Source organism: Mytilus californianus, unplaced genomic scaffold, assembly GCF_021869535.1.
Source record: "Mytilus californianus isolate M0D057914Y unplaced genomic scaffold, xbMytCali1.0.p SCAF_7, whole genome shotgun sequence".
NCBI classification, from domain to species: domain Eukaryota; kingdom Metazoa; phylum Mollusca; class Bivalvia; order Mytilida; family Mytilidae; genus Mytilus; species Mytilus californianus.
The window spans coordinates 95,149,584-95,161,597 of NW_026262723.1; the positions used below are offsets into that span (position 1 = coordinate 95,149,584).

The 12,014-nt window shown below is 34.0% G+C and overlaps 1 protein-coding gene across 1 annotated transcript in view; it reads right to left on the reverse strand.

Moving 5' to 3' along the window:
- The window catches only part of LOC127707871 (chromosome transmission fidelity protein 18 homolog), a 43,726-nt gene extending 32,568 nt beyond the window's left edge, over positions 1 to 11,158 (reverse strand). Inside the window, exons 1-3 of the mRNA XM_052212618.1 lie at positions 10,995 to 11,158; positions 8,815 to 9,087; positions 7,525 to 7,692 (exon numbers count right to left, since the gene is read on the reverse strand). Coding sequence (XP_052068578.1) covers positions 7,525 to 7,692; positions 8,815 to 9,087; positions 10,995 to 11,061 — 508 coding nt within the window. The 5' untranslated portion in view covers positions 11,062 to 11,158. The remainder of the gene's footprint in view (positions 1 to 7,524; positions 7,693 to 8,814; positions 9,088 to 10,994) is intronic.
- Positions 11,159 to 12,014: the final 856 nt, after the last annotated feature.

Sequence of the window (12,014 nt, forward strand, 5' to 3'; positions counted from 1 at the left end):
AAAAATATAGCAACGTATTCCAAACTTAGAAACATCCTACAAAATCAATCTTGTTAAATTTTGACAAAGTCAAATTACTACTGATACCCCCACTTTGAGATCGGTAAACAGGAAGTTGATGAATGATGAATTTGAAAACGCATCACATTGTAAAGCATGTTCACATGAAGCCTGATAACAAATTTCAGGAAGCTCTTATTTTAGTTCCTAAGAAAAATGCTATGAAAATTACATACATGGTAATTAAGTGTTATAATATATAAGTATTAGGTAAACAGGAAGCTGAGAATGGATGAATCTGCAACTGCATTACACAATAAAGCATTATCACATGAAGATTGTTAACAATTTTATGAAGCACTTATTTGTAGTTCCCTAGAATTTAGAAAAATGTGATGAAAAATTCATACATGGAAATCAAGTATTAGAATATATAAGTATTCAGTGAACAGAAAGTTTACGATCATGGAATCTTAAAGTAAATTACACAGTAAAGCATGTTCACATGAAGACTGATAACAAATTTCAGAAAGCTCTTGATTTGTAGTTCCTGAGAAAAATGAGTCAGAATTTCATAGGCCAGACAGACGGGGGTAAAACAGTTTTCTCCCTCCTTCGGAGTGCATTTTCATTCAAAGCCATCAACAGAACTTGTTTTGAGGCTTGCCTGTAGAAAACAACACTTGCTACCCTAAACAATTCAGCAGTATAAGGATAAAGGCTTGCTGAACTATCTGTTTCTACTTATCACACAAGAACACTAAGGCCAGGAGGATTTTGAAAATGAATAACTTGGCCTGGTAAGAATTGAAAATAAATTACTTTGCACAAGATGACCAAAATGAATATTCTGCAACATAAAATGCAGGAGAGACGAGGAAACAATAGGTACAAAAGTGAATAAATAAAAATTTGGAGCGGGAAATCTTGGTAAAAAAAATAAGCCTGCTCCCCCTAATATCTAATGGTCGTCTTCTTATAGAGTTTTTTTCAAATTTGACAGCTGTCTTTTGTACTGTAAAGTCATCTTTAGCAACCATATCACAATGTTTATTTCTGTTTATACCGGTCTGTTTCTTAACTCATTACATACATTTCTTCTGTAAAATTATAACCAAAAACTACATCTCTAAATCAGTTGCTATTGTCTATATTCAGATTTTAATTTAAGAACAACAACACAGCAATCAATGTTTAATCCTTTCTGTTTATGTATAAAATAATACATAATTTGAATGTAGATGCTACTATGCAGATATTTTTCATTTATATATCAGGGATAATGTATTTTGTAGAATCAACAGCAATAAATAAACTGTTAACACAGAGATATGTCTCGCCTTTTTGTTATTTTGATAATGCAAATGTTGAAATTAAAATAGCAATACTTTAACATGTAAGTTATGCAAATATTCAAAGTCATTGAATCATGACTGAAGGTACAGGGCTAAACAATCTCCATGGAAATGAGATGTGCCAGTGCTTATACAACTGTATACCAAATATCATTGACCTACCACTAGTGGTTCCCCATAAACTGACCTAATCACAAACTAATACATGTAAACTAAGCAAGTTTCAAACTCAATAGACCATGACTAAGGGGGTTGGGCCAAATGATATCAATGGAAATGAGATGTGCCAATGCTAATACAACTGCATACCAAATATCATTGACCTACCACTAGTGGTTCACCATAAACTAGACCTAATCACAAACTAAAACATTGTTGATGCTGCCGCCGCCGCCACTGCCAGAAACAGCATACCTATGTCTCGCTTTTTGACTCCTACAAGGCGAGACAAGAAGCACATATTACAATTTCTTCTTCTTCTGAAAATCAGGTCTACAGATTAGTAAGCCAACAATCTAAAAACCTTCACCTACATTGCAATATTTTCAGTTCTAAATTCACTGTCATTAATGCATTCTTTTTGTGTGTGTGTGTGCTAAGTTACAATTTGATAAGTATAGCCCCTTGACAACTGATTTTTTACAATTTTTATTGTTGTTTTGTTACACAGTATGGTTTTTGCTCATTGTTTGCAGGCAATATAGGCAGGCAATACAAACAGTTTTCTTTCAACAATCAAATTGGACCAGAACTGCATTGCTAAGAATGTGGCATTTAGGAATAAGAGCAAAGACTGGTTAGTTTGGAGACAGAATAATGTATCTGGTGGGTTGACATATTTCACTGTAAACAATTACCTTGTGAACTAGCACATTTATATTTGGCTTAGCTTGTTGTTCTACTAAAAGTGTTATCACATTAACATGTTCTCATCCTGATATGCATGTTTATCATGTTTATGTTTGTTTGTTTTGCAATGTTCAATTCAGGGTTTGAAAGGGGCATTTTAGGACTTGTATGTAAACACTGATTTGGAAGAGGGGCACTCTAAGGTGATTGGCATATAAAAGAGATGAAAACATCATTCAATCCTTGTTGGTTTGTCCAATTGACATTTCTATATATTTTGTTCATGCAAAATATTAATTAGTAATCTATTGTATATATATATTGCTTGCTTTTTTATCAGTATTCTTTGTCAGTTGTTCATCTCAGTCTTCGAAGTTAGCCACAAGTCCGACGGTCCTGGCCAGTAAAATCGGCCGCGGACTTGTCAAATTTGTTGTTCAAAAGTCCGACTGGGCTTGTAGATTTTTCGGTAGTTGGTACGCTCTTTGCGTCTTTGGTAATTAGTGATACCAATAAATCGGTTTCTATTTTGCGCTTTTTCACATGAATTAAACGTATTGCGATTAATACTGGATCGAGACATTGTATGAAATGACAGATCATTGGTTTCCTTCCCCCTAACTTATATTCCCAAAATGTTTCTTCGGCAATGTACTGGCGGAGCTCGTCCGGGGAAGCCGTTTTAGCCCCCCGCCGATGAAAATGTAAGGAAGAGAAAGTACGACGCTACATGGTCGTGTCAGTTCCTTTCCAGTTGGTTAGAAGGAAGTCCGTGGTTGATGTATGAGTTGAAAAACAAAATGTTCTGTTCATGGTGCACAGAACATAAAATGGATTCACAGTTTGTGACCCCAGGTAGTGACAACTTTAAACTGGATACTATTAAAATTCACGAGAAGAATAAGAGTCACAAATTTATTGCTCTAAATATGAGAAGCCTGCAGCTGAACCATCAGAGGCTAAAAAATGTTACAGCATTCTAGAGAAGGCACCTTCTTTCTTAATTTTTAAGAGAATAAAATTATTATAACAGCTACTTTTTACTTTTTTCTCCAATTGTCAATGTTATTCCTATTAAATTTATCTTCAAAACATGACACTCAAAGCTCTCAGAATGCAGGATTTTGCATCTAATTTTTCAAAATTTTTCGGGGGGGCATGCCCCCAGACCCTCCTAGCTGGTTCGCAGCGCTTCGCGCTGCTCAGCGGTGATAATAATTTGTGTGGTCTTGTAGAATTTTCTGGGGACTTGTAAAAATTTATGAACCACAAGTCCTACTGACTTGTAGGTTGAAAAGTTAAGTGTGAAGACTGTGGACATCTATTGCATAATCACAACATGATTCCTTATCCCCAAAATGTAATATGAAATGATTGATCCTGGTGTAAGTATTATTCATTTGTTTGTAAGTACTCTTGCAACTAGTGCATAAAGTGAGATGTGGAATCAATTGTATCTATGAGACATTTTACACCATTATTACTGCTTTAACTTAGATTTGTAGTTTTTATAGTCATCATCGACATTATCAGAAATATGCTAAGATGCTGAAGTCTTGTGAAACTGCTCATTAGTTGCATTAGTTAATGCATTATTAGGATTCCTTCCTATAAATTATAGATAGCAGTTATAAAAACTGATATATTTGTGAGAAGCTTTTGTAGAAATCCTCGTAAAACATAAGGTACCGTTGGAATGGCCAAACAAATCAAAGTGCTGGATAGCACCTGTGGAAAGTTTGCAATGGTAGATGTGTAATATTTCAAATAGGTTGTAAATGTGTAGATTGGGTGTTTAACTTTTTTTCCGACTTTAAAAAAAAATTACTTAATACAAGAAATAATTGTAACATGATGCTGTTGAGAAGTCTCCCAAACAAAGCTCCCATAATTAGTCATTCCCAGGAAAGGGGTGGGAGTGACCCCAGGGGATTCACCTTTTATTTCATTTGATTTGTTTTATTGTCCCGTACAAGAATATATATGGTTTCGGGGTGGGGATCTTCACCGTTTAAAAGTTCTCAAAACAGGATGGGGTGGGGGTGACACCCAGGGACTCCCCCTATATTTCATTCAGTGTTCTCCCCAGGCCCTTAAAGGACCACTGGCCCTCGACATATATTTTTTTACCATGGTGGTATCGTTCTTACGATGTATAATTTTTCTCCGTGGTGCTAAAATTTTCAGTTAAAAAATCGTAAATCAGTAAAGTTTTAAACAACTTGTTGAATCTTTTCTGTGCGGTATAAAATTCCAGGTGAAATTTGACCAGTTCAAACCAGTTCAACACAGATTGTTTACACCACGTGATCGATTTACCTTATGAGGTTAACCTTGTTGATTGGATTAAATCGATTGTTGATTGGATTTAATCGATGTAATTTACACTTGTAACATGATTCTTTTGTGTTTTAATTAAGAGTTCATAACTTTATGATCACAGATAACTATTTTATGGCTTCACTCTCCACCCAAGCATTGACCTGTGACAAGTCGGCAAATACTTTGTACACAAACAGTGTCTTGACCCCGATAGGTACATTTTTTGTACATCATAATGGTGGCTCATTACGTATAATGGACAACTATACATTTTCCAATTCTTATATTATAGTATTATATGTCTCTGATTAAACCATGGCCAATATTATCTTTAATTATGACATAGTTATTTCATGATAGTCGGGTTTCAAACTGTAGTATCTGTCTGTACATATCACATGACCCAGTTAGTTCACGTAAAATGTTCAAGTTTATTTAAGATTAATTGCAATCTATTATATTTTATAAATAAAATGCATGACTGTACCTTCAAACTGGATATCTATATCCATAATTAATGAATAACAGAAGTAATCTTGCAAATTTTATCCATAAGCACATGTTAAATCTATTTATATCTACTTCCTGTCATTTAGGCGGGAAAATAGGGAAACTTAGTTGTTGACATTGGATATGGTTACTTATAGATCTATAGACCAAAGATAAATTTATAGATTTAGGAATTCTTTTTAAATGGTTCATGAAAAATAAAGATTTAGATTTTAGGGCAGTATTAAGTCTGTATCTATGTTTGATTATCACCAAAGACAAGAAAGGTTAATATTTACATGAAATCTATGGCAAAATTTCTTTTTACTAAAAATCTAAGATAGAAACTGGTTCAAATAATGAAACAATATTTGCAATTGTTCTTGTTAATTTTATATCTTCTTATGACAGGAATCCTTTCACATACAACAACTTTTTTTCTAGAAACTAGAAACTTTTTTAAATTGAACATTTTTGTTCTCTTTTGAATGATATTTTATTTTTATTGATTTTGGATTTTATAAAAGATTTAATTACTTTAAATTCAGATGAATATTTTATTATGAATCATAATTTATTTATTTTAAAAAAATATTAAAGTATACAAACTGTTTTTTTATTTACTTGTAACACAGTACCACAGTGTTAAAACAAAACAAGAGACATAAAAACTACAGTAACTAGAGCTAAGCGACGCGACACAACTGATTGCATGAAATATTTCACCAAGAAGTCCACACGTGTTACCCTGGTGCTATCCAAAAATCCTGGGGAGAACACTGTTTCATTTGATTTGTTTTATTGTCCCATACAAGAATATATATGGTTTAGGGGTGGGGATCTCGACTGTTTACAAGTTTTCAAAAAGAAGGGGGTGGGGTGACCCCTGTGGACTTCCTCTATATTTCATTTGATTTGTTTTATTGTCCAATACAAGAATATATATGGTTTATGGGTGGGGATCTTGACCGTTTAAAAGTTCTTAAACAGGAAGGGGGTGGGAGTGACCCCAGGGGACTCGCCTTTTATTTCATTTGATTTGTTTTATTGTCCCGTACAAGAATATATATTTGGTTTCGGGGAGGGGGGGGGGGGGGGGGGGATCTTGACCGTTTACAAGTTCTCAAAACAGGATGGGGTGGGGTTGACACCCAGGGACTCCCCCTATATTTCATTTGACTTGTTTTATTGTCCCATACAAGAGTATATATGGTTAAGGGGTGGGGATCTCAACCGTTTACAAGTTCTCAAAAAGGAGGGGGTGGGGCTGATCCAGAGGATTTGTTTTATGATCCTGTGATCATTACTGAAAACTGTTATCAAGTTATGGTCATTTGAAAATAAAAAAAAAATAAATCCCATAGGGTTCTATAGTAAATCCCACCCTTCTGTTGTCCCCTCAAAATACCCCTAAATAGGCCTCAAGAAGAAAAATAATAAGAACTGAGCAAAACAATAAGTCTCCAAACTTTGTTTGGGAGACTTATAATAGCAAGTAGTATAATTACGAATTTTGTTATAGTCCGATTTTCTGATGCCGATTATGTAATAGGCCGAGTTTTTTATAGTCCGAGTTTGTTGTGGGCCGAGATGAGATATCGGGATTCTTTCGATACACTCTGGCTTTTACGTCTTTAATAAACATTGTAAAAATCATAGTAAGCGTCGAAAAATGTTCATTCATGAAATATTTTAAACACGGTATTTATTTTCTCTTCAACTGGAGGATGGGAGGAAACCCCTGAAACAGGGAGTATAGTACTCTCGTTGATATGGATCTCACGCATGTCTGGGGAATACCGATAAAAGTATAACGTAGAAACTGCTGTTTCGTGTAGATGTGTATTGATTTTACTTTCTGCGCAGCGCAGATCCGCGAAGTAGTGTTTGTGATAGCCATTTTCAAAATGGAGTTGAATTATTTGAATTATCGATGAACATTCAGTACATTTTAATTCAAACTGTAAGCTAATCAAAATAGAAGTAACTCAAAATTTCAAAAGCATCTTCCTAGAATTAGTTGTCAAACACCAGTACTACATTATCTAGGAGTAGAACACACATCCTAAAGTAAGATAGTCTGTCATTTCCGGTTTGAGGCAGATGCCTTAGGAAAGTTTTTGCTATAGCAAGCTATAGCAAACTTTCCAAAAACCACACACATTTTTTGGGACAATTTTTTACAATAGTCTGACAGACTCCTGATTTATTTTGAATTTATTACAAGCATGAATATGATTTTCTAAGTCTTAGGTGTTGGATAATGGGCTGATCAGGACGACTGGTATAGTTCCATGTAGGTGTTCACATCCTTTTCCTTTGGTCTTATAAAGATAGCTGTTGCATTGGTGATCATACCACATCTCCTTATTCTTACATAGAAATCGGTATCAAATTCTAAACCTTTCAATGAAAACATTAGATTTCAGTTTAAACATGGTGAGTTAAGCTCTCCATCAAACTTTTTATTTTCTAGTTAATGTCATACTAATATGATTAACTTAATAACCATCGTCCACTTGGTCATGTACATCATCTAGGTGACTGTGAAGTGTTCTGTTTCTTAAGTTCACAATTTTATCAGCTGTAGTTGGTGAAGATGGTGGTGTTATGTCATCAGCATCCATATCTGGGAGTCTGGAAAATCCATTCACTCTCTGGCGCTTATTCTGTGGACCTATCAATTATAAATAGAATACTTTCTATTTTCAAAATAAGTTTTCTGTTTCAATGAGCCCTCAATATTATATCAAAGTCCAATAAAAAACAGAAATATGACCCACCTGGTTAGTAGCTAAACAAAGAATAACAATTTGATGCACTAAGTGATATCCTAATTATGCATGTGTTTGGTAGTAAATATCACTTTGAATCAATTATTATTGGGCATGCAACCGGTAATAAACCTTTTTTTTTGGCCCTAAGAAGAAACTCAATGGACTGAAAAATCTTTTACCAAATTAGCACAATAAGATCAATAATATCACAGTTTAGCAATGATACATGTATAATTAATGATGGAAGAGAATTGTAAGGTCAAGTTAAAGCTTTCTACAGAAGGCATGTAATTCATATATAATGTCATTAACAAAGCCAAAAAGCTGAAGAGTTTTGTCATTTGATTCTTTATATTTTTGAATCTTTTTCCATATAAAGCACTCTTAACTTCCTAAAAGTACTTAAGTGCATTCTTCTTAACCCCCTTATATACATGTAGTATCATTTAGGTACTGTAAATCAACTAATTTTCTTAAAAAATTGTCCGAAAACATAAATCGTCAAAAATTGGTCTGGACTTGTTTGAATTGGTCCAGAAAGTAAGAAAATCTTGACAATTAAATCTAAGCCAAGTGTATTTTATGCAGAATGTGCTAATCATGAAAATAATTTGGTTACAGTAACAGTGTTTTGGTCTTCTTTAATACTAATAAAATTGACTGAAAGTCTGTGCTTTTATTCTTGTATTTTTAATATTTTAGTATCAGAACTCAAATCAGGACACTTGTCAGTTTTTGATGCTGTCTCTTTATATGTTTACATTATCAATTTTAAGTTTAATGTTTATGAGAGATTTTTGTCATCTCTTTGGAACAGTCAACAGAAATGACAGCTTTAAAGGACTTTGGGTGATAGTTTTTTATACTGCGAGTTCTTCAACATCACTGAAGAAGATATTATACCTTACTGAAGACCTTTTTTTGCAGGTTAGCTGCCTCAATGAAGTTTCTGACATATTTTCTTTCAAACGTAGGCAAATAAAAGTTTGCTAACATAATTGAAGTTTATTTATATAAAATACCTATATCTAGCATTTCAGTAGTATGGTTATTGTCTTCTTCTGTGTATCCATTTTCATTGCTGCGTATTCTTTTGTCCCTCCTACCTGTTTTGCATGGTGTTTCAGAATCAGTTCGCACCCTTTGCTTTATCACAGAGCCATCAGACAAATCAAGAGGACTATCTAATGGAGTCATAAGACTGTCATTCAACTCATCTAAAAGACTACTTTTGCGAACAGGTGTGCAGAAATTAAGAGAGCGTTTTGGCTTTGGTGGTGAAGGTTCTGGTCCAGCTAAAAAATAGTAAACAGCAAATTCATCATTCCTGAATCTTTGATACGGTTTACAATTAATTCCTGAACAAAATAACTTACAATTCTTGTATTATTAAATTATGAGGTGGGGGGTGGATGAAATTTGAAAAAATAGGCAGGACAGGAGTTTTGAGTAAAAAAAAAAGGCAGGATGAGACACTTTGCAAAAAAAAAAAGGCAGGATGACAATTTATGTAAAAAAAAGTCAGGATAATCTAAAAGAAAAAAGAAGGGCAGGACCGAATAGAGTGAAAAATAAATAGGCAGGACAGAGATTACAACTAAAAAAAAATGCAGGACAAAATTTTTCATCCTAGCCCCCCCATAAAAATCAAATGGCAGCTCCCTTAACAGCATGTTTCAATAATATGAGATTACAACACACTTTATACTATACAGGATGATTTTCCTAAATCATGTTAAAGTTCTTTTTTTTTAATGTTACCAGTTATCATGGTTATCATTTCTATGTTTTCTATACCATCGATGTTTTCTTATAGGGTAAATCAGAAAAATAGGGTAGTGACAAGAAAACTTTATTGTCTGTTGAAGTTTTACTAGTTAATAGTTCGACATGTGCTGTACATACAGAAATAATATGTATGTATATACCAACACTGGGTTCAATGTACTGTTGCTTGTACATGTTGTAGATCTGCACAGTAAGTAGCTGTGTTTAGGTATTAACATGATGGGAAGGATAAAATATAATCTGTAGTTATTGGTATATGCTAAAAATTAAAGTAACTTCTTCTCTTCTCACAACTTCTCCCCGTTTCAAAAAGAGAAGTTATTTCTACCTAAGATTTAGAAGTGTGAGCCCTGCATATGTTGAGCGATCCCAAACATGAGGGGGGGCGAGACCATTTTTGGGACGCCAGGATCGGCCGAATTTAGCAACGGGAAATCAGGATTGCCTTGTTTAAAGTTCGGGAATTCGGGATAGAAAAACATCGGGATACGGGAAAGCCACGTTTTTATCCACGGGAAATCAGGATTTTTATGTTGAAATATAACGGGATTGACAAAAAACTGTACCTTGTGCAGATAAAAGTGCCATTTTCATTAAACTTCAATCAGAATCGCATCTAGAAACAGAGTAGATCCAGATCAGAGTACATGTAACAATAAGTTTAGAGATAAGCTTTGAGCTCGGATCAGGTCCTCAATTATACCGTTAAACGATTTTGGTTTAATTTATATGCAGCTTGACGTCACGGTAATATTGATAATACATATTACGCTGAAAGACTTTGAACATCAATCATACCTGAGACGTTTAAATCGTAAGCATTGAAACTTTAAACTTTAAATTTGGGGAACAAATTTATCGGGATGGGGATTTTTAACAAAATATGTCCGGGATTTCGGGATTTTCTGATATTAAAACCGGGAAATCGGGATGAGACCCCCTCTTGCCCCCCCCCCCCCCCCCCCAAACATGTTAAACTCCACTACTTCTTTCAGTGCCTGTACACACTCAAGAACCTGTAATCCAGTGGTTATTGTTGGTCTCAGACTGTCTGTTAGGAATGAAAATTTGATGTCTGTTTTCCATTCATTTTGAAGTATTAATCAGTCCATTGTTCTATTTTGAATAGTTTCCAAATTTGTCATACTGTTATAGCTTACTAATGGTACGATTTCTTCTCATTGTTCAAGGCCATATGTAAACACGACACTGTTCACATTCTTCATGCAACTTAGTACTGTGATTTACACCTGTATCTAAATTTAAAACTGTATTCATAATGCATACATTTGAACATTTTAACCTGTTTAAACATACTATTTTGTGATATGCATGATATAGGGTCATGTCTGATACATTATAGATTATTTTATCTAATTATTTTTTGGGTATTAAAATACATTAATTTGCTTACGCCCATCAAAATTATCCATGGCATCAAGTTCATCTGCATATTGCAGATCGAATTCTTCTTCCTCCATTTTATTCGCTCAATTCAGATTGAGATTATTCATTGATTACGACATAACTAATTATTTTTGATAAACAAAAAACATTTCTTTATACTTTCCCGCGTAATTTTCGAAGTTCATTGTAAACATAACTTTACATGAGAAATATCAGGTCTTAAAAGCGCATAAATGACCTACACGTTTTTTTAAAAGTCTAGTCCGGACACACACGACACTGTTTCCGAACAGTTTCATGTTAGGATCTTTTAGGTCCACAACATTTATGACATTAACGCTCATTTAATTAGAAAATAAAGTAGATCAAGGATCAAGACAGATTTTTTCCATGACTTATAGGCCATGCGTTGCTTTGAAGCAAGCGAAAATCGTGGTCCGAATAGAAATAGATGTAAAGTCAATCAAATATTAAATCATTTTAAAAGACTGAAAAAAAGACAGTTTCCTTGTAAACATTGCTTAACTATCATTATTCACTGGTTAAGGAGAAATATAGCTAAAATGCCTTCTTTGCAAATCAGAATAATAATAATTTGGTGTTAGAAACATTTAAGATAGCAGTAATAAATTACTTCCTCCAGGCCGGACTTTCTATACCAACTAGTATAGACTGTCCCTGCTTCCTCCAATGATTTCAGTGTATAGACGGTATATTAAAAGCATACTATGTAAATCCTTAGTTCCTTATGTTCACAAGATTTTGGACATAATAACAATTCTATATATCCATTTTGATACGGAGTGCATTTTTAAAACAATAAAAAGAAAACAAGCACAACTGAGATCATTTCAAAGTTCAGAGACCGATCCTTGGTCCCAGGAAAGGGGTCATAATTTGTCCGTAATAGTAAAAAAGTACATAAAGATATTGTCAAGAGTAACTATAGGCGAATTTTGGACGGTTTGATGCCCCCATTTTTTTCGATAAATATGATTGCGGAGCATGACAATTATATAACTAGCAT